The sequence below is a fragment of the Panthera leo genome, chromosome F2 (assembly GCF_018350215.1).
Source record: "Panthera leo isolate Ple1 chromosome F2, P.leo_Ple1_pat1.1, whole genome shotgun sequence".
Taxonomy (NCBI): domain Eukaryota; kingdom Metazoa; phylum Chordata; class Mammalia; order Carnivora; family Felidae; genus Panthera; species Panthera leo.
The window spans coordinates 57764445-57783884 of NC_056695.1; the positions used below are offsets into that span (position 1 = coordinate 57764445).

The following is a 19440-nucleotide window of genomic DNA, read 5'->3' on the forward strand; positions in this document are numbered from 1 at the left end:
TCACCAGTACAGTATGCTACTGAAACAAAAAACAGAAACATATATCAAAGGCACAGAAAATCCAGAAATATACCCACAACTATATGGTTAATTAATCTTCAATGAAGCAGGAAAGAATATCCAATGGAAAAAAAAAGTCTGTTCAATAAACGGTATTGGGAAAACTGACAGATACATGCAGAAGAATAAACCTGTACCATTTTCTTACACCATACACAAAATTAAATTCAAGATGGTTGAAAGAACTAAATGTGAAACAGGAAACCATCAAAATCAAGCCTCTTAGGTATCAGCCATAGCTACTTCATACTACAAATGTCGCTGGAGGCAAGGGAAACAAAAGCAAACATGAAGTATTGGGACTTCATCAAGATAAAAAGACTTTGCACAGCAAGGGGAACAATCAACAAAACTAAAAGAGAGCCTACAGAATGGGAGGATATCTGCAAATAACATATCTGATAAAATTTATAAAGAATTTATCAAACTCAACACGCAAAAACAAATAATTCAGATAAGAAATGGGCCAAAGACATGAATAGACATTTTCCCAAAGAATACATACAGATGGCCAACAGACACATGAAAAGATGCTCAACAACACTCATCATCAGGAAAATACAAATCAAAACTGTAATGAGATATTACTTCACACCCGTCAGAATGGCTAAAATTAACAGCATAGGAAACAACAGATGTTGGTGAGGATGTGGAAAAAAGGGAACCCTCTTACACCGTTGGTGGGAATGCAAACAGGTGCAGCCACCCTGGAAAACAGTATGGCGGGTCCTCAGAAAGTTAAAGTTAGAGCTCCCTACAATCCAGCAATTGCTGGTACTAGGTATTTACCCAAAGGATACAAAAATACTTGCTTGAAGGGATACATGCAACCCGATGTTTACGGTAGCATTATCAACAATAGACAAATTATGGCAAGTTACTAAATGTCCAACAACTGCTGAATGAATGAATGGTGAATGAATAAAGAAGAAGCAGTCTATGTGTGTGTATGTGTGTGTGTGTATATATGTGTGTATACATATATATATATATATATATGAAATGGAATATATATATATATGAAATAGAATTTATATATGTATGTATAATGGAATACTATTCAGCCATCAAAAAGAAATCTTGCCATTTGCAATGACATAGATGGAGGTAGAGTGTATTACACTAAACAAAATAAGTCAGTCATAGAAAGATAAATATTATATGATTTCACTCATGTGTAGAATTTAAGAAACAAAACAGATGAACATAGGGGGAAAAATAAGAGATTGAGAGAGGCAAACCAGGAAACAGACTCTTAACTATAGAGAACAAACTGAAGGTTGCTGGAGGGGAGATGGGTGGAGGGTGGGCTAAATGGGTGAGGTGTATTAACGAGGGAACTTGTGATGAGCACAGGGTGTTATATGTAATTGATGAATCACTAAATTTTACTCTGAAACTAATATCACACTATATGTTAACTAACTACAATTTGAATAAAAACTTGAAACAAAAATAAATAAATAAATAAATAAATAAACAAACATAAAAATACATGAAGAAAAATAATTATTAATGGAGCCTTTGAATCTACACACATCTAATTCTGCTTTAAAAATTACAGAAAAATAAATAAAATTTCCAAAAATTGATGAAACAGTTCTCATTTACATTATAAGAATGTGTAATACCCAGTATAAATCAAAATATACCATCTATTGCTTTCATAGGTGAAATCTTTCTCTTCCTGACAATAAGAAATTCATATAGATATATTCTCTCTTTTTACATTAAAACACTAATATCTGAAAGATCTCATTTGATAAATTTCTCATCTGAACACATATCCTTTGTAATTGCCTTGACTTCATTTCCCATTTCTCCTTCATGGCTACTAAGCTCAAGAAAATCATTTTGCTTTTTTTCCCTACCCACAAGCCAGTTTTTTCTAAGCATAAGATTAGTGTTAATGATAAATTTATGTTGTTAGTCTTATTCACATGTTCTCGACATTTTTAGCTTTTTAGCAAATTTTTAATTCATAACGTTAACAAATTTTACATCAGAGACAATAGGGCTTTTTTATATATATTTTATATACAATATATGTTTCTCCCATGAATTGTGAATTTTAAATTCCCATTTTCTTTTGCCTTCTAATACAAAGATCGCTTTTAAAATTTATTATCATATTTAGCAGCTTTCACATTTTATTTAGTCTAATCTACCAATCTTTTCCTTAGTGACATATTTTCCCTTTGGCTTTTATACTTAGAAAGCTTTCCTATCCCATGAGCTGACAATATTCTGCTATAATTCTTCATGGACTTTACATTTTCATTTTAAAAATTTAATTACTCACAGTCATCTGAAATTTATGTTGTGGTACCTGTGTTAGGAAACCAAATCAATTCATCACATAAACTCCTACTACTCTAATATAAAACAAACAAAAAAGTACAAAAAGACAAATGAGAGACTAATTATACAAATAAATGTAGATGGAGAAATCCTCCAGGAGAAATCCTGGAGAAATTATGATGGAAGAGGTATCTTACACTATGGGAAGATAGTTCAGCAAATACCCCTAAATATAAAGGATGGAAAAGAAGGAAATAAAGAGCACTCATTATTTCAGATGATATTTACAAAATTATCCAAAAGTATACGTAGAATGTTAATTAAATGCATATTAAATACTTTTAAAAATAATAGTAAATACGAAAAATACAAATCTTGAAGTTTTTAGATAGCATCTACCCATTTGAAGGATTTTTTATAAAATGATTCTTTTTTTAAGCTTATTTATTTATTTTAAGAGAGAGAGAGAGAAAGAATGCGTGCATGTGCACCAGTGTGTGAGCAGAGGAGGAGCAGAAGGAAAGATAGAGAGAGAATCCCAAGCAGGCTCCACACTGTCAGTGCAAAGCTCCACGTGGGGCTTGATCCCACAAGCAGTGAGATCGTAACCTGACGGAGATCAAAAGCTGGATGCTTAACTGACTGAGCCACCCAGTTGCCCCTATAAAATGATTCTTAAAAGTGTCTTTAATTTGGCATTTTTAAGGTGATTGAAATCTATCTAAAATTTACTGAATCCAGATACTTATATACACATGCTGGGAAATAATTTTCCTTATGCCTGTCATATTTTCCATGTCTTATAAGCAGATGTACTGATTGTTCAGAAGCAATATGGAAATATTATCTCCCTCCGGAGAAAAGGGCTGATTTACCTACTATCTACTCTGAAAGATCCTGGTTTCCTAAGTTCATTTTCTGTAGCACAACCCACTGTGTATGTGGGCATTGTCTGTCCTACTTATTGTTCTGTGATAATTGATGTTCTGAGAATCTGAACAATTGCTGATACTCTGGCTATTTGTATTGCTATCTGTAATAGCAATATAATAAAGTCCTTTGTCCCTGACTCCATAGTTTGGTGTCTTCTGTCAGCAGCCATAAAATTGTGCCAGGCTAAATGGTCACCTTTCAAGTTGGGCAAAATCTCAGAACCTTCACAGTTCTTGACAATATGGTGATGTTGAACTATAAAGTTTCTACAGATGGGTCAGTAGTTTAGATTACTCCTTTGTCACTTGAAGAAAATAATTCTATTTATCAAAATGACCACACCAACATTGCATTATAGTTTGACACCTATTGCTACCTTCAGTTCTAGACATCATCTTTTCTAGCCACCATATCTGTACCAAGATATGGTACCAAAATATGTTTTCCTTTGCCCTGGGTCCTTATAATTACTCATAAAGTTCTTTTGAAATTCTGTCTAAGCACCTGTTTAAAGGATTGTATTGATAAAATGATTACTATTTAATTTATACAAAAGACTTGGCATTCTTCCATTGAGCGCTTTCTGCTGATCTGTTGGAATGACTGCCTCATCACGCATCAGTTCTGTCTCTAGTACTGACCTGTTAGTTCAGAGCTGCAACTCTTGAGCAGATTACTTCTTTTAGCCTCTGTCAGAATTTTGACCTTTGTCACTGGAAGAGCACTGTGCGTGTGTGTGCATGTGTGAAAAGTGTCATTTCTTCCTTTGGTTCACACTGAAAATGGGTTATTACCCCATTAGCACTTTGATTCTGGGGAAAACTAGATCAGGGTGCTACTGCATAACTTATTTAGCCCAGATAACACTTGTAAAAATTGTCACTTCCATTTCATGATTTGAACAACTTTGTAAGAAAGAGAAACCAAATACTTGGATACAGTGCTCCTTTTGAGAAAATGGAAATTTGAAGACTTTATATGACATAAAAATGCATTATAATATATATGAGTATATGGATATATAACAAACATATAGTACTGACTATATATTAATATTTTGTGTTCAGTATTTAATATTATTGTATAAATATTATATTAATATATGCTATTGAATATTATATATTCAATGCATTATATTGAATATATAATTATTAATAGGTAATTTTGAATATATACAACAGAATATCAAAGATATTAGCTAACATTTATTGAATGCTCTTTACATATTTGGCACTGCTCTGTGAATGTTGTATCATTAACTCCCCAGATCTTCAAAACACCTTATAGAATCAGTATTATATTACTCATTTTACATTATGAAAAACTGAGTCTCACAGAAACTGAGTGATAAAGTCAACATTAAATATTGAGTCCTGCAACACCATGTTCAGCACTTTAAAATTATATCTATTACCCTATATTTTTCACTAAGAAAGACATGCTATGTTAGAAATTCATTCATATTAAAATGTGATCCTCTTGAAAAATAAAAATTTGAAACACATCATAATATTATAATTAAATTGTATCTAATCCATGCCATAGAAAAGATTTGCTATTTACTAAACTAAAATAAATCAATTTACCAAAGTAAGGAGGAAAAAAAAAGTCAAGAATACATTATCTCTTTTTGGGTAAAAATGGATCAACTTAGTTTGATTAATTATAAAATGCATCTTCAAACCTTCTGTTCTTTCTCTCCTGTCTTTTCTATCTTATTTTGAGCCATCACATAAATGAGTGATCACATCACATAAATGACTCACCATGATATACTAGGCAGGATTTTAAGGTGGGCTCCCAAATGCACCTCTTCACTGTGAATGCAGGTGGAATCTACAGATATGATGAGAATGTTGCCCTCATGTAAATTAGTTAACATTTTATGGCAATGGTGATGGGACAGTCCCTCCTGTGATTATGTTACGCTACATAGGACTCTTTACTAGCAAACTGGAGAGGGAGGTAAAGTTAGACAGATGTGCTCCAGCTGAGTTGGAAGAAAGCCAGGTTGTGAACTGCCTGTGGTGGGAGGAATGGTAAGGAACCAACAGGAAGCCTATGCAAACTAAGGAAAGTCCCTGGTCAATACCTGGTAAGAAAATAGGAATATTCATCAAACTACTGTAAGGAAATAATTATGATTTTGCACCTCCTATAACCAAATAAACAACATGCTTTTTATGTCTTCTTTTCCCACCATGAGATTCCATTAACTGAGGTTTGATAACAGCTTCCCATACTTGTTAGGATTAGAGGTTGACTTTTTAAAAATATGATTAAAAGGTATAACAAATTTAAAGAATATTCTAGATAAAATATACTGTATGTAAAGTTATAATTTTCATTGGAATATTGAATAAATTTTTAATGCATTTTGTAACCTGTTTTCCTATGTGGTAGAGGGAAATTTACCAAAAATCCATCTTAAAACTGAAAGCCGTGTAACAAGTACTGACATTGGGATTATACAACAATTATTTTTCCATGGGAAATACAATTTTATCTAATAGAGTATTCATATTTATGAATCAAAATAATTGATGCTGTTTATTATTCCTATTGAAATCTTTGTATTTTATCTACATTTACTTTTTATGATATTAAATGATACCCTGTTAAGGCACATAACTATTTTTATAAGGAAGAAATAACTTAGGATTTAATTTTTTGTGTTATGCCATGATACTTGTAGTCAAATAATAAACATAAAGTTATGTTTTTCTAGCTTACTACATTTTAGAAGGGGGAAATCAAGATACATTCAAAATTTAATTTCTTTTTTTAAAATATATTCTTAAGTTAGCTAATATAAAGTATAGTCTTGGCTTCAGGAGCAGATCCCCATGATTCATCACTTACATACGACACCAAGTGCTCATCCCAACAAGGGCCCTCCTCAATGCCCATCACCCATTTTCCCCATCCTCCTAACACCTCCATCCCCCTTAACCCCCAGTTTATTTTCTGCATTTGAGAGTCTCTTACAGGTTGCATCCCTTTCTGTTTTTATCTTATTTTTCCTTCCCTTCCCCTGTGGTCATCTGTTAAGTTTCTCAAATTCCACACATGAGTGAAATCATATGATATCTGTCTCTCTCTGGCTGACTTATTTTGTTTAGCATAGTACCCTCCAGTTCCATCCACGTTGTTTCAAATGGCAAGATTTCATTCGTTTTCATTCGTTGAGTAGTGTTCCATTGTATATACATACCACATCTTCCTTATCCATTCATCAGTTCATGGACATTTGGATCTTTCCATAATTTGGCTATTGTTGATAGCACTGCTATAAACATTGGGATGCATGTGCTCCTTCAAATCAGCCCTACTGTATTCTTTGGATAAATTCCTAGTACTGCAATTGCTGGGTCACAGGGTAATTATATTTTGGGGGAACCTCTAGTTAATTTGTGGGGAACCTCTAGAGTGACTGCACCTGTTTGCATTGCCACTAACACTGCAAAAAGGTTCCCTTTTCTCCATATCCTCACCAACATCTATTTTTTCCTGAGTTGTTCATTTTAGCCACTCTAGCCATTTTAGCCACCAGTGTGAGGTGATATCTCAACATGGTTTTGATTTGTATTTCCCTAATGATGAGCGATGTTGAGCATCTTTTCATGTGTCTGTTTGGCATTTGGATGTCTTCTTTGGAAAAGTGTCTATTCATGACTTTTGCCCATTTCTTCACTGCATTATTGTTTTTTGGGTGTTGAGTTTGGAAAGGTCTTTATAGTTTTTTTGATACTAACCCTTTATCTGATATGTCATTTGCAAATGTCTTCTCCAATTCTTTAGGATGCCTTTTAGTTTTGTTGATTTTTTTCCTTCACCGTGCTGAAGCTTTTTATCTTGATGAGGTCCCAATAGTTCATTTTTGCTTTTATTTCCTTTGCTTTCAGAGACGTGTCAAGTACGAAGTTGCTGTGGCCCAGGTCAAAGAGGTTGCTGCCTGTTTTCTAGGACTTTGATGGTTTCCTGTCTCACATTTAGGTCTTTCATCCATTTTTGAATTTATTTTTGCTTATGATGTAAGAAAGTGGTCCAGTTTCATTCTTCTACGTGTTATAAAATCGATGTACAGAAATAAGTTTCATTTCTATACACCAATAATGAATCAACAGAAAGAGATATTAAGGAATCAATCCCATTTACAATTGCACGAAAAACATATAATACCTAGGAATAAACCAAACCAAAGAAGTAAAAGATATGTACTCTGAAAACTATAGAAAGCTTATGAAGGAAATTGAAGAATACACCAATAAATGAAAAAAACATTCCATGCTCATGGATTAGAAGAACAAATATTGTTAAAATGCCAATACTATCCAAAGCAATCTACACATTCAATGTAATCCCAATCAAAATAGCACCAGCATTCCTCACAGGGCTAGAACAAACAATCCTAAAATTTGTGTGGAACCACAAAAGATCCTGAATATCCAAAGTAATGTTGACAAAGAAAACCAAAGCTGATGGCATCACAATCCTGGACTTGAGCCTGTATTACATACAAAGCTATAATCATCAAAATAGTATGGTATTGGCAAAAAACAGACACGTAGACCAATGGAATAGAATAGAGAGCCCAGAAATGGACCCACAAATATATGGCCAACTACTCTTGAACAAAGCAGGAAAGAGTATCCAATGGAAAAAAGTGTCTTTAGCTAATGATGCTCAGAGAACTGGACAGCATCAAAAATTATTTTTTTAATCAAGCATATAGTATATTTTCTTATAAGCTACCAATTATAACAACTTATCACAATGTATGGTATTTGAATGTATGAAACACACAAAAAATCTTTCACATATAATTAGAATCTTAAATTATCACTGTCTCAAACTTCATTCTAACATTCAAAATAAAAATGATAAATTATAGCAATTGACATACACAATACATTTAGCAACATATATGAAAGAAAGAAATTCAATGTGAAATGAGAAGTTTAATATTTCAATTTCTGGGGAATAGAATACAATCTTCAACATTATCCTATCTTTTCCACATGAGGCACAAAGATTAAATAGTTTGTATATCACTGGTTCTAGCAATTTTTCATGTTCATCTTAATATTCCTTTTATCCTATATGAGTGGTTTTATGTTTTTAAAAATACTTCATAAAGAAACTACTTCAAGAAAGTAAAGATTTTTCAGCAAGGAAAATATGCTTAAAAGAAAAATAATGTTACCTAACATTTATGGCTTTTTCAAAGAAAAGTCCTTAAATTTCACTAAATCTTACCTTTTCCAGGTAAATATCAATTAATATCACAAGTTCTAGGTGGTTAAACATAGCCTACGTCTGCCCATTAAGACACCGAGTGGCGTTTTAATTCTTGGAAAGTGGGAGATGCATTAAATTTGTCCTCATTACTGATGAAATTATTAGATATCCTATATATCAGGTGAGTTTTACAAGCATGTAGTAACTACTTTCCATATGCCAACAGGCATGTTTGCAAAATAAGTAAAATCGATTCTATACCCTTAAGCTTCTCATAGCCTAGTGTGAGCAAAACCATACAAAATGGTAATATATAGTATTGTGGCAAGGTGTGTACATATCTGAGCACATAGAAAAAACATCATTGAACATTTTGGGCTCAATTCTAGATTCCCTAAATGACTTTCCAGAAATGATTAAGGCTTGCACGAAGTCTGGAAGAATAAGAAATTCATGGGTCACAAAGGTGTGTACAGGTGTTCAGGGCATAAGAGACAGAGATGTACTGTAGAAGAGTTTAAATAGCATAGTACATGTAGAAATTTAATTCGTGTTCATGTGACTATTTTATGAATTAAGGTAATAGGTGAGAAACAATACTGGAAAACCATGTAGCTGTGGAGGTTGTGTATGCTACACTGTGCCAAAATATTGAAAACTCTGAAAGCATTTACAAATTGATAGTACTATTGAAGCTTTGTTGTGAGCACCATGAAAGTGATTTATATCTTCCTGGATAATAGAGGTAAAACAACTCAAAATTTAATACACTCTTGTTTAAAGCCATCCACATATTTATTATAATACTGTGTCCTTTAACTTCATTCTGTAGATGATATTTATGAAAAAGGTGTCATTCTCTAATTTGGGATTTTGAACACTTCCAACTCTTTAAAAGGGAGAAAAGACAATCATGACTTAGAAGGTCAGTTTAGGATTAGGATGTTTCTGTGCCTAAGTAGGTTGACTATGAAATATGAAAGGCAAAAGATTTGAATTTGATCAAGAGGAGAAAATGTCTTTACATGTATGACATCTGTGGGTTTTTTTAATGTAATATCTTTCATTTATTCTTAGAAGTATTTAAGGTGATGATCCATTAACTTCTTTTATGAACCCAACTTACCTTTATTGCTACCAACCTGTTTAATATATGTGATTTAATTACATAAATTTCTCTTGCTACAATTCAACTGTCTGGTCAGAAGTATAATTAACTTGATCCTAGATTATAAACTCTTCATGAAATTTCATGGTACTGCAATTTAAATTTTTAAAGCTTAGGAATCGAAAAGAACCCCTAAAATTAAAAATCACTAATGTCATTTTTTTGTTCTCAAGGATAAACTTTTAGTAAACATCTGTGACAGATAGTTAGACAGAATAGTAAGTAGTATAAATATTCATTTGTATGCCAAGTATTTAAAAAGGACAAAGAATATATAGGTCACATATAATATACATAAGAATGGGGGCTCTTTGGTGGTTCAGCCCTTTGAGCATCCAACTATTGATTTTCGCTCAGGTCAAGATCCCAGTGTTCTGGGATCAGGTCTGCACTGAGTGTGGAACCTAAAAGTAAGATTCTCTCTCTCTCTCACAACCCCTCTCCCCCACTTGCATTCTCTCTCTCTCTCTCTTTCAAATAAGTAAATAAATAAATAAGAATACATTTCAGCTTTTATGTTCATATTGTTTTAATATACGTTATCAGTAATTTTTATTTTTTAATACTCTTTGTACTAAACTCTATGTGATCATATCCATTTAACTATAAATGGAATTACGGTTTATAGTTAGATATAAAATGTCTCGAAAATGTATATGGTTTACATTTGTAGATAATTTAAACATATCTTTATGCGTTCACATTTGTAGGTCTGGTTCACATTTGTAGAAGATTTAAACATATTTTTATGGGTTTACATTTGTAGGTCATTTAAACATATTTTTATATTAACCTTAATTTTTTGCTAAATTATTGCTCATTACATTTTTCATATAATTTTCTAGGGTGAGAAAATACTTGTAAAATGTTTAGCACTGTGATCGGCCCAAAGAAATAACTCCGTAAATGTTACCTAGTAATAGTAGTGTTATTAGCCAAATTTTTGTACTTCTGAATTAAAATGTGAAAATGATTTAACTGGATATTTTCTAAAGGTGAACATTTTAATCCTATGTTTTCTTAATTGCTTGGTCATACAGATCAATAATCATTAAGGCATAACAACTACCTTGTGTTTGAAGTGAGTTTTCAAGACTGTAATTTTAAGTCTGTTACTGATCATTGAATTGGCTCACTGATTATGCTGAAATTATTTATTGAGATTCTCATAAACATTAGAGTAACCACTTACTATCATATATATAATATTTATATATACATGATCCACAATATGCTTTCATTATATTACTTTGTTTCCACAATAAATGATTCTAAAAGGGTAAAATATCCCATAGTATGTAACTATATGCTCTTTTACCTATAAAGAGTGATTATGCATCTTTGAAGCAAAATGCAAAACAATTCTATTACACAAAATAGCTTTTTAGTAGAAACTGGAATATATTTTGAGTTGTTTGGTAGATTTAGAAAAGATATAAGCACATTTCTCATTGTGTGTTCCGTAGAACACAATCTTAATCAGGTTTATCTCAATGAAATTTTGAAAAATGGTTATATGACTATCCAACATGGTATACATTAGTTTTTCTCAAATTTATTGTTTCATAGAACACTGTTTTACTCATTTGTTTTTATTAACATAAACAAATGAAAAAGTCCTATAAAACAAACTTTGGGAAATAGTGACAAGATATATAGAGGTGTATGATAGACAGTAATGAGAAAAGATAAAGATATATACAGCTAGTTTTAATGGGGAAATTTTCCACACAAATTTAAAAACTCACAACTTGGACTTCAAGAAGTTTAAAAGAAAAATGTTTCAAGTCAACCTGATCAAAATTTAGGAAACAGGGACAGTTTTTAAGTAAATGGGCTGTAATAGGACAATAAAGGATTTTAATATTCTGTGAAGATCAGAGACTGACTTACATTTATCATTTATTTATTCTATTTTGGATTTGCAATTGGAATTGAAATGCATATGCTAGGACTTCACTCCACAGTGTGATTCAGGATATGTAATTTGAGCCAAGAATTCTATATTTTACATTTTAACAAATTATCCAGATGGTTCTGATATGTGTGGTCCAGTGTTGGCAGATTGAGAAACACAGATAAATTCACAACTATTAGTAATAAATAGAAATCTCATAAATTCTAATACACAAGGACGAGATTTAAGGACATTTTAAAAGATTAAGATGAAAGGTAAACCATAAGAAATACAGTCAACGGTATTCTAATAGGGTTGTATGGTGACAGATGGTAACTATACGTGTGATGAGCACAGCGTCTATAAGCTTGTTGGATCACTATGTTGTACACCTGAAACTAATGTAACAGCATGTCTCAACCACACTTTAATTAAAAAAAACTGTAAATGATTATATACAGGAAGATGGAATGAAAATAAATGAGATTCAGATATTAGGATCATCTGAAAAATAAAATGAAAACATAAAAAAATCATGCAGGCATAAATTTAGAGGAAATGTCCGGATTAGTAGATTCAGGAGGGTCCAGAGTTGGAATTTGAGGTAATTGTGATATGACTGCTTGGATTCAAAACGTAGGGGTGTTGGGGCACCTGAGTGCTCAGCCAATTAAGCCACCCACTATTGATTTTGGCTCAGGTGATGATCTTACAGGTTGTGGGATCAAGTCCTGCTGTTAGGCTCTGCGCTGACAGCAGAGCCTGCTTTGGATTCTTTCCCCCTCTCTCTCTGCCCCTCGCCCACTCACATTATCACGTGCACGCACGCCTACCCCCTCACCCCCCAAAGTAAATAACCAAACATTAAAAAAATGTAAGGGTGTGAAAAACGGGCTTTGAAACTTTTAACTACATTTCCCGGACGTCACTGTATGATAGTCCTGCCTTATCTGCAGTTTCACTTTCTGCAGATTCGCTATTGTCGGTTTAGGTTACCTGGCGTGAACTGGGGTCTCTGAGCCAACGGTCCTTCTGACGAATCATCAGAGGTTCAATTGTAGCATAACTCTACACTACAGTGCCTACGTCATTCCTCTCACTTCGTCACGTAGGCATTCTATCATCTCACAGCGTCATAAGGTAGGTGAGTATAGTACAATATTTTGAGAGAGAGCGAGCGCCGCAGTTCGCATAACTTTAGTTACAGTATATTAGTATAATTATTCATTTTATTGTTAATTTCTTACTATGCCTAATTTATAAACTAAACTTTAGTATGTATGTATAAGAGAAAATAAAGTATATACAGAGTTTGGTACTATCCATGTTTTTAGGCACTCACTGAGGGGCCTGGAACATAGCCAAGAGGATATGAGAATGAGAGGCCACCACACCTGCTGGCCTTGACAGTATTATTGGCCATGGTTAAATTAATAACAACTCAGAGCTACTCCCTCTAGAAGATGTTAGCTAGTGTGGCATGGTGTGGTAGGATAAATGACGCCCATCTTTTCCTCTCCCCTCCCACCCGTTACCACCCGATATCTCTCGAACCGCTGAATATGTCACAGGACATGACAAAAAGAACCTTGCAAATGTAATTAAGCTTAGCAAATTTTACATGGGGAAGGGGAAATCAGAGAGATTTCAACAATGAGAAAGATACAGTGCAGCAGTTGCTGGCTCTTACACTTAGGGCCTAAGAACAAGGAAGAGAGAGGTCTTTAGGACCAATGGGCACTAAGTTTCTTTCCAGAGCTTTCTGATAAGAGACCAACCAGCTGACATTTTTATTTCAGCCTTGCGAGACCCTGAACGGAGAAACTAGCAGAGATCACCAGGACTTCTCAGCACCAGGACTGTGAGTTAGTATATTTTTGTTTTAAGATGCTAAATTTGTATTCATTTGTTAAGTACCAATAGAAAGCTAGTAAACATGGTGGAAGGTGCTATCACAAATCAATGCTTGAAGATGTTCTGTAGCATGAATACCAATCCCTCAATACTATATGGATGTCTAACCTTATATTTTAAGTCAGGACCTCCAAAACATTTAAGTGTCATAAAGATATATGAATACATTTTTACAAAGCAGAAAAGACAGAAATTTAATGTTGTGCATCTAGAAAGAATGGAGAGCTTTGAAAATAGTTTTGAGTGTATTTCATGACACTTGAAAAGCAGAAAAGACAGAAATTTAATGTTGTGCATCTAGAAAGAATAGAGAGCTTTGAAAATAGTTTTGAGTGTATTTCATGACACTTGACAGCCAAACCAGAAAACTCGGCAACATCTTAACTCATGTTCCAAGTTACTACATTTTTGGTATACTTAGTACTTACTGAAAGAATCAACCAGCCTAAAATATATTTATATTTTGATGAACAGAGTACAGGTTTTCTATTAAGGAGCCTCTAATAGAAAATTATTGTATTACTAACTCCTTCAATATTGCCAAAATTATACTTAAAATTAAACCTTTGTGTTTGTAGTGTTTTAAACTATGAATTAAGTTGCCAAGATAAAATACTCAATTATGGTGAAATCACCTTAGAAAAATAATGATTATTACTAGCACAACGGAGGAAAATAAGTGTTAGAACGCAGCCTCCACTGCCAGACAAAAGATAGTTAAGAAATGTATTAGGTAGAAAATAGTGTAAAAACTGCTGTGATGTGTCATTATTTAGGGTATAAAAAGGAGAAAATATTTTTACTCATTTGTTTGCTAGAGGATTTTTTTTCTAGTGAGAAAGATAGCACTAAGATGAAATGTTTGTTTTAAAACTTTCCTCACATGCAAACTGTTAACCTTTATACTAAAGCAAGTCTACTTTATATCTGTTTTCCAGTGTGCTCTTTAAACATATCATATTTTGAATTATAATGTGCTTTAGAAAGTAACCACCCCTGCTACTGTATTTATGTATCTGTTATGATAATTTTATATCTCGTGTGATGCATTCTGGTAATATGGTCCCCTGGGGAGGTGAGTTGATATCTGATATGCTATTCCTGTAGGTAGGGAGGGACTCTTCCCTAAACTAGGTGCAACTTAAAGAAGTAATTACAAGTCCATGAACTCCATCTGAGACCTTTGGGAATGGAGTATTTTTACCGTCAGAATTTTTTTCACATTGTAAATAGGGAACACATGCAGATTCTATACATTTTTAACGCCATCAGCAGAGCCTGTGGTACACTGAATTATCAAACAATCTTTGCAGAATGAAACTTGAGTAACCACACTATGTGGATAAATAGGGGTTATTAGTGGCCTCCAATTAGTTCCGGTCATGTTTTGATGCCAAATGAATTTGTACCAACTTCCAGGTAAAACCTTAGTGTCAAGAACTTCTTGGTTTTCCTTTATGGTTTTAGGTATTTAGGTATGGTTTTAGGTAACACTTTATGATTTTAGGGATTATGGATATGTGGAACTGTAAAGTCTGGCTTAGAATGGAAGACATAAACTCATGTCTCTTAATAGACTGTTTTTCTTGACTCTTAACTTGCAGAGAAGACAGATTACCAGGTTATTTTCTGGCAGAGAGGCAAAATACACAGGAAAATAGGGTGGAGTCTGTGATGCCTGAATCTCAAATCATACCTAATTTCCTGTTACTCTCATATTCGGTTCACTTTTGGGAATGTCTAACCCCATAATGGTTTCATGGTCTCATCTCCTAAGAAGACTTAAGGGAAAGATTTTCCTCTCTTCAGGTACACTGCAAGTGAAACATTAAAGCATACCAATTCCATCATTTTATTGTATGTTAATGATGATTAACGTGACCCTCAGGATAAGATTTGAGCTAACAGGATAAATAATATTTTCCTGTCTGGTGATTCTTCTACCATTTCCACCCCAGAGAAGTTTGGTTTGACTCAATTACACTGGGCAGTGGTCATTTTATGTTAATATCACTTACCTTCATAATATACTTTAAACCCATGAGCGCTAACTGCAAAATCACTGGTCAAACGTAGTGAGAACACAGATTTGGTACTTGTCACTGGCGGTGGCAGATGGAATCCTGTTAACCTAAAAACATAAATGAAATTAATTGTTAGTGTTATAGACATTTTACCTAATAGAGTTGAAAGAGCATTAAAAGTCATTTTATCAAATCCCCAAGCTTTGTATAAATAAGTGTGTATGTGTGTGTATGTGAGGGTTTATAAACGAATTTATGTTGATTAAAACTCACTCATCAAAAACAATTCCTGTAGGTATATATAAATATACGGTTATTTACATATATATGAACGTGCATAACTATCGTATCTAGTACATATGTCATCTATATGAAAATACTGATCAATTTAGACTTTGGGAAATGAATTGTGAGAGTGTGTGTGTTTAGGTATCTTTTGCTCCTGATTTTAACAACTGAATATGCAGAAGATATATTTGTCAATAATTTTTTTTCCTGATAGTTTAGAATATATAAAAAGAGTGGTATTTACTAAAATTTAATATTAAAGGAAAAATGTGATCCAGATATGACATCTTGAAACTGAAGAGTCTACAAATGATGTGATTTTTTTGCTTTATCATATTCTAAAATTTCAGTTAGTTCTATTAAAACTAATAGATGCAAATTGCTTTTTGGTTATATTGCATATTTTACAAAACAAATATTTGATTTTTTACCAAAATGTATTGCTTATTTTGCTAATACTTTATTAAATATAGCTACAAGCTCAGTTATGTAATTAATTTACAACTGATACTTTTTCTAAACCAGAAAAGATAAATTAAGAATTAAAGAAAACCACATACATGGAATATAGTTTTTCTAAAATTAATGAAAGTACATACTTTTTAATTTTTCTATGAATTGCCTTTTATGTTCTTTACTTTATCATGTTTATTATTAATATTAGAATAAGAATTAGTAATGTTATGCAATGGAATTATGCCTTTTTAAATACACAGTAATTGCTATTTTTGCCCAACATTGTACAGGATTAATCTACATTGAAATTACCATATATTTCATTGCCGTATAACAGTAACTCTCATTTGTCTCAGGTGTGCTTATACTCTAAAAATTATTAAGAACCCCAAAAAGATTTTGTGGGATTTATCAACATGTGCCATATTTAAATTTTTTTAATGTTTTGTTTATTTTTGAGAGAGACCGACAGATAGAATGTGAGTAGCACTGGGCCAGAGAGAGAGGGAGACACAGAATCTGAATCAGGCTCCAGGCTCCAAGCTGTCAGCACAACCTGACGTGGGCTCGAACCCACGAAACGTGAGATCATGACCTGAACCAAAATCAGTTGCTCAACTGACTGAGCCATCCAGGTGCCCCAATATTTGCCCTATTTAAAATAAAACTGAGAACTGTTTTTTACATCTGCATTTGTTACTTAATTTAAAAATAACCAGAATAGGCACATTACATGTTTACGTCAATCATATTTCAATTCAAGATAAGTATCTTTTCCAAAACAAAAATGAAAAGAATGCCTTGTATTTTGTTTTTTAGAAATCTTTTTAATATCTGGTCTATTAGCAGAAATTATTTGGATTCTCAAATCTACTTCTTTATTCAATATTTTGGATTACATTATTTGGTTGATGGATATGAAGAACTCTGGCCTCACTTAAGTGTGTGGTTGGAAAAGGGAAGCTATTTCTAATAGCCTTTGCAGATTAAAGTGGATGCTCTTTTTTGATACTACACAAAAACTTCACAAGTTAGTTTTGATGTTGAATTAATTGTTGTATTGTGTAGCATTAAAATTCATTGCTTCACCTCGTTCTTATAATGGGTCCTTTTCATCCAGGCAATGTTTAACAAGCATTGATCATTTGAGTTAGATCTTCCAAATGTTACATTTTATTATAAACTATCAAAAAATCACATTTATTTTTATTGCTACTGATCTCATTAGAAGTCATTAAACTTGGAGAAACTTTAAAGCTTACAGTAATGGATTGAAGCTTTCCAAAATTCTATTTTTTTTTTTTACTTGTAAACTCAGATTTCATCATTACCAACAGATCCTGTCAGTTGTTTTCCCTTGAAGTAACAATTCAGGTTCATTGCATGTGTATATGCGTGGGTGTGGGGATGTGTGTGTGTGTGTGTGTGTGTGTGTGTGTGTGTGTGTTTCAAAAAATATATGCCAGACATAACAGATGTGATTAACATTTATGTCAGTCACTCCAGTAAAGAGGTGTTCCATGAAAAAGTGGCTAGTTCAGTGATCTTGTAGAACCCCTAAAAGTGCCTAAAGACCTTCAAACATCCATGGATCACATTTTGAGAACCACTGCTGTATAGGAGTCTTTTGCAATAAATACACCACACTAAATTTATACATTCTACAGTTGATGGGCATTTGGGTTGTCTATGATCAGTCCAGTGTGTTTTCATCAACATTCTTGCAGAAGTTCACTTGTACATACTTATCTGGAAGTTTCTCTAAGGTTTATCAGCATTTAAAACTTTAATTTTTTCTCTTTTTGCTGAGTAAGTTGCATGATTTCCTATTTGGCTCCTGGTTAGAAGTATATCTCTGAAATTATAAACCAATGAGTTGCTTTAGTTATATCTGCTTACCATGTATATCTCATTTGCATTGCAATTGGATAACATTTTCTGTATGAATTGAATCCTTTGAGATTCTCAAGATTTGTTTTATGGGTCAGATATTGTGATTTTTTATTATGTGCCTAGTTTTCTTATGAAGGAAAATATATTATTTTTCTATTCCTAATCCAAATTAACACAAACTGAATATGCATTATTATCTCATAGTTATGTGGGGGTTGGTAGACTATAGCTCAACTGGTTCTCTGCTTGGAGTCTCATGAAGCTGAAATCAAAGTGTTAGCTGGGCTGCATTGCTTCTAGAACCTCTGGAGCTATATCTGCTCTCACTTCCAAATTTATAAAGCTGTTGCCAGATTTAAATTCCATGCAGTTGTAGGACTAAGGTCACGTTGGCTTGGGGTCATTCTCAGGTTTTAGAGATTGCCTGCATTTCTCAGTTTGTGGCCCCTTCCTGCTTTTTCAGAGTCAGCAAGGGCAGTGCGAGTTCTCTTTCTTCAAATATCTTTAGTCTTTCCTTCCACCTCATCCTTCTGTTGCCTCTTCTTCTGCCTCCAGATGGAGAGAGTTCTCAACTTTTACATGCTCATGTAATTAGTTTGTGTTCAAATTGATAATTCAGATATTTTCCTATTATAACATCTGTCTCAATCCCATTTGTAGAGTTATTTTTGCCGTGCAATTTAACATATTCATCCATTCCCAGAGAACCATTATTCTAGGATCACTCTGGCTACTGTAATGAGTATTTATCATTGGCTAGGAGCAGCATTTAGTATATCTTTTAGATAGATTTGTTAATCATGTTCAAGTGTTCTCTTTGCTAACTATAATTTAAAAATCTGATAGACTAGTTGATGAAAGAGATATGCTAAAATCTCACAATATGATTGTAGTTTTTATAGTTTTCCTTATAGTTATGTCCATTTTAAAATATATTTGGGGGCTACATTATTAGGTGTGTACAGTTTAAATGATTATATTTCCTAGTAAATTGAATATTTTGTCTTTATGAAGTGCTACTATATTTCTAATAATCTGATCGTAAACTTTATCTTGATATTCATAAATCTATAACTTAATTTATTAGAATTAATCTAGATCATCTTTTAATCTTCAATGTTTTTGTATCCTTGTTTGTTAAAATATGTCACATATAACCAGAATATACTAGGCTATAGTTTCAAGTACATAAAAGATTATATGGGGAACTGGGGTGGCTCAGTTGGTTGAACGTCCAAGTCTTGATTTAAGATTTTTTTTTAATT

General features: G+C 33.0%; 1 protein-coding gene and 1 long non-coding RNA gene across 4 annotated transcripts in view; one reads left to right on the plus strand and one right to left on the minus strand.

Annotated features, from left to right (window-relative positions):
* Positions 1-19440, minus strand: part of CSMD3 (CUB and Sushi multiple domains 3) — a 1240952-nt gene that overhangs the window by 1032146 nt on the left and 189366 nt on the right. For all 3 annotated transcript variants that reach the window (XM_042923788.1, XM_042923787.1, XM_042923786.1), the window contains exon 3: positions 15533-15645. In XM_042923788.1, coding sequence (XP_042779722.1) covers positions 15533-15645 — 113 coding nt within the window. The remainder of the gene's footprint in view (positions 1-15532; positions 15646-19440) is intronic.
* LOC122210863 overlaps positions 12679-19440 on the plus strand; it is a 33921-nt gene continuing 27159 nt past the window's right edge. The window contains exons 1-2 of the long non-coding RNA XR_006198330.1: positions 12679-12740; positions 13400-13461. This is a non-coding gene — a long non-coding RNA (uncharacterized LOC122210863). The remainder of the gene's footprint in view (positions 12741-13399; positions 13462-19440) is intronic.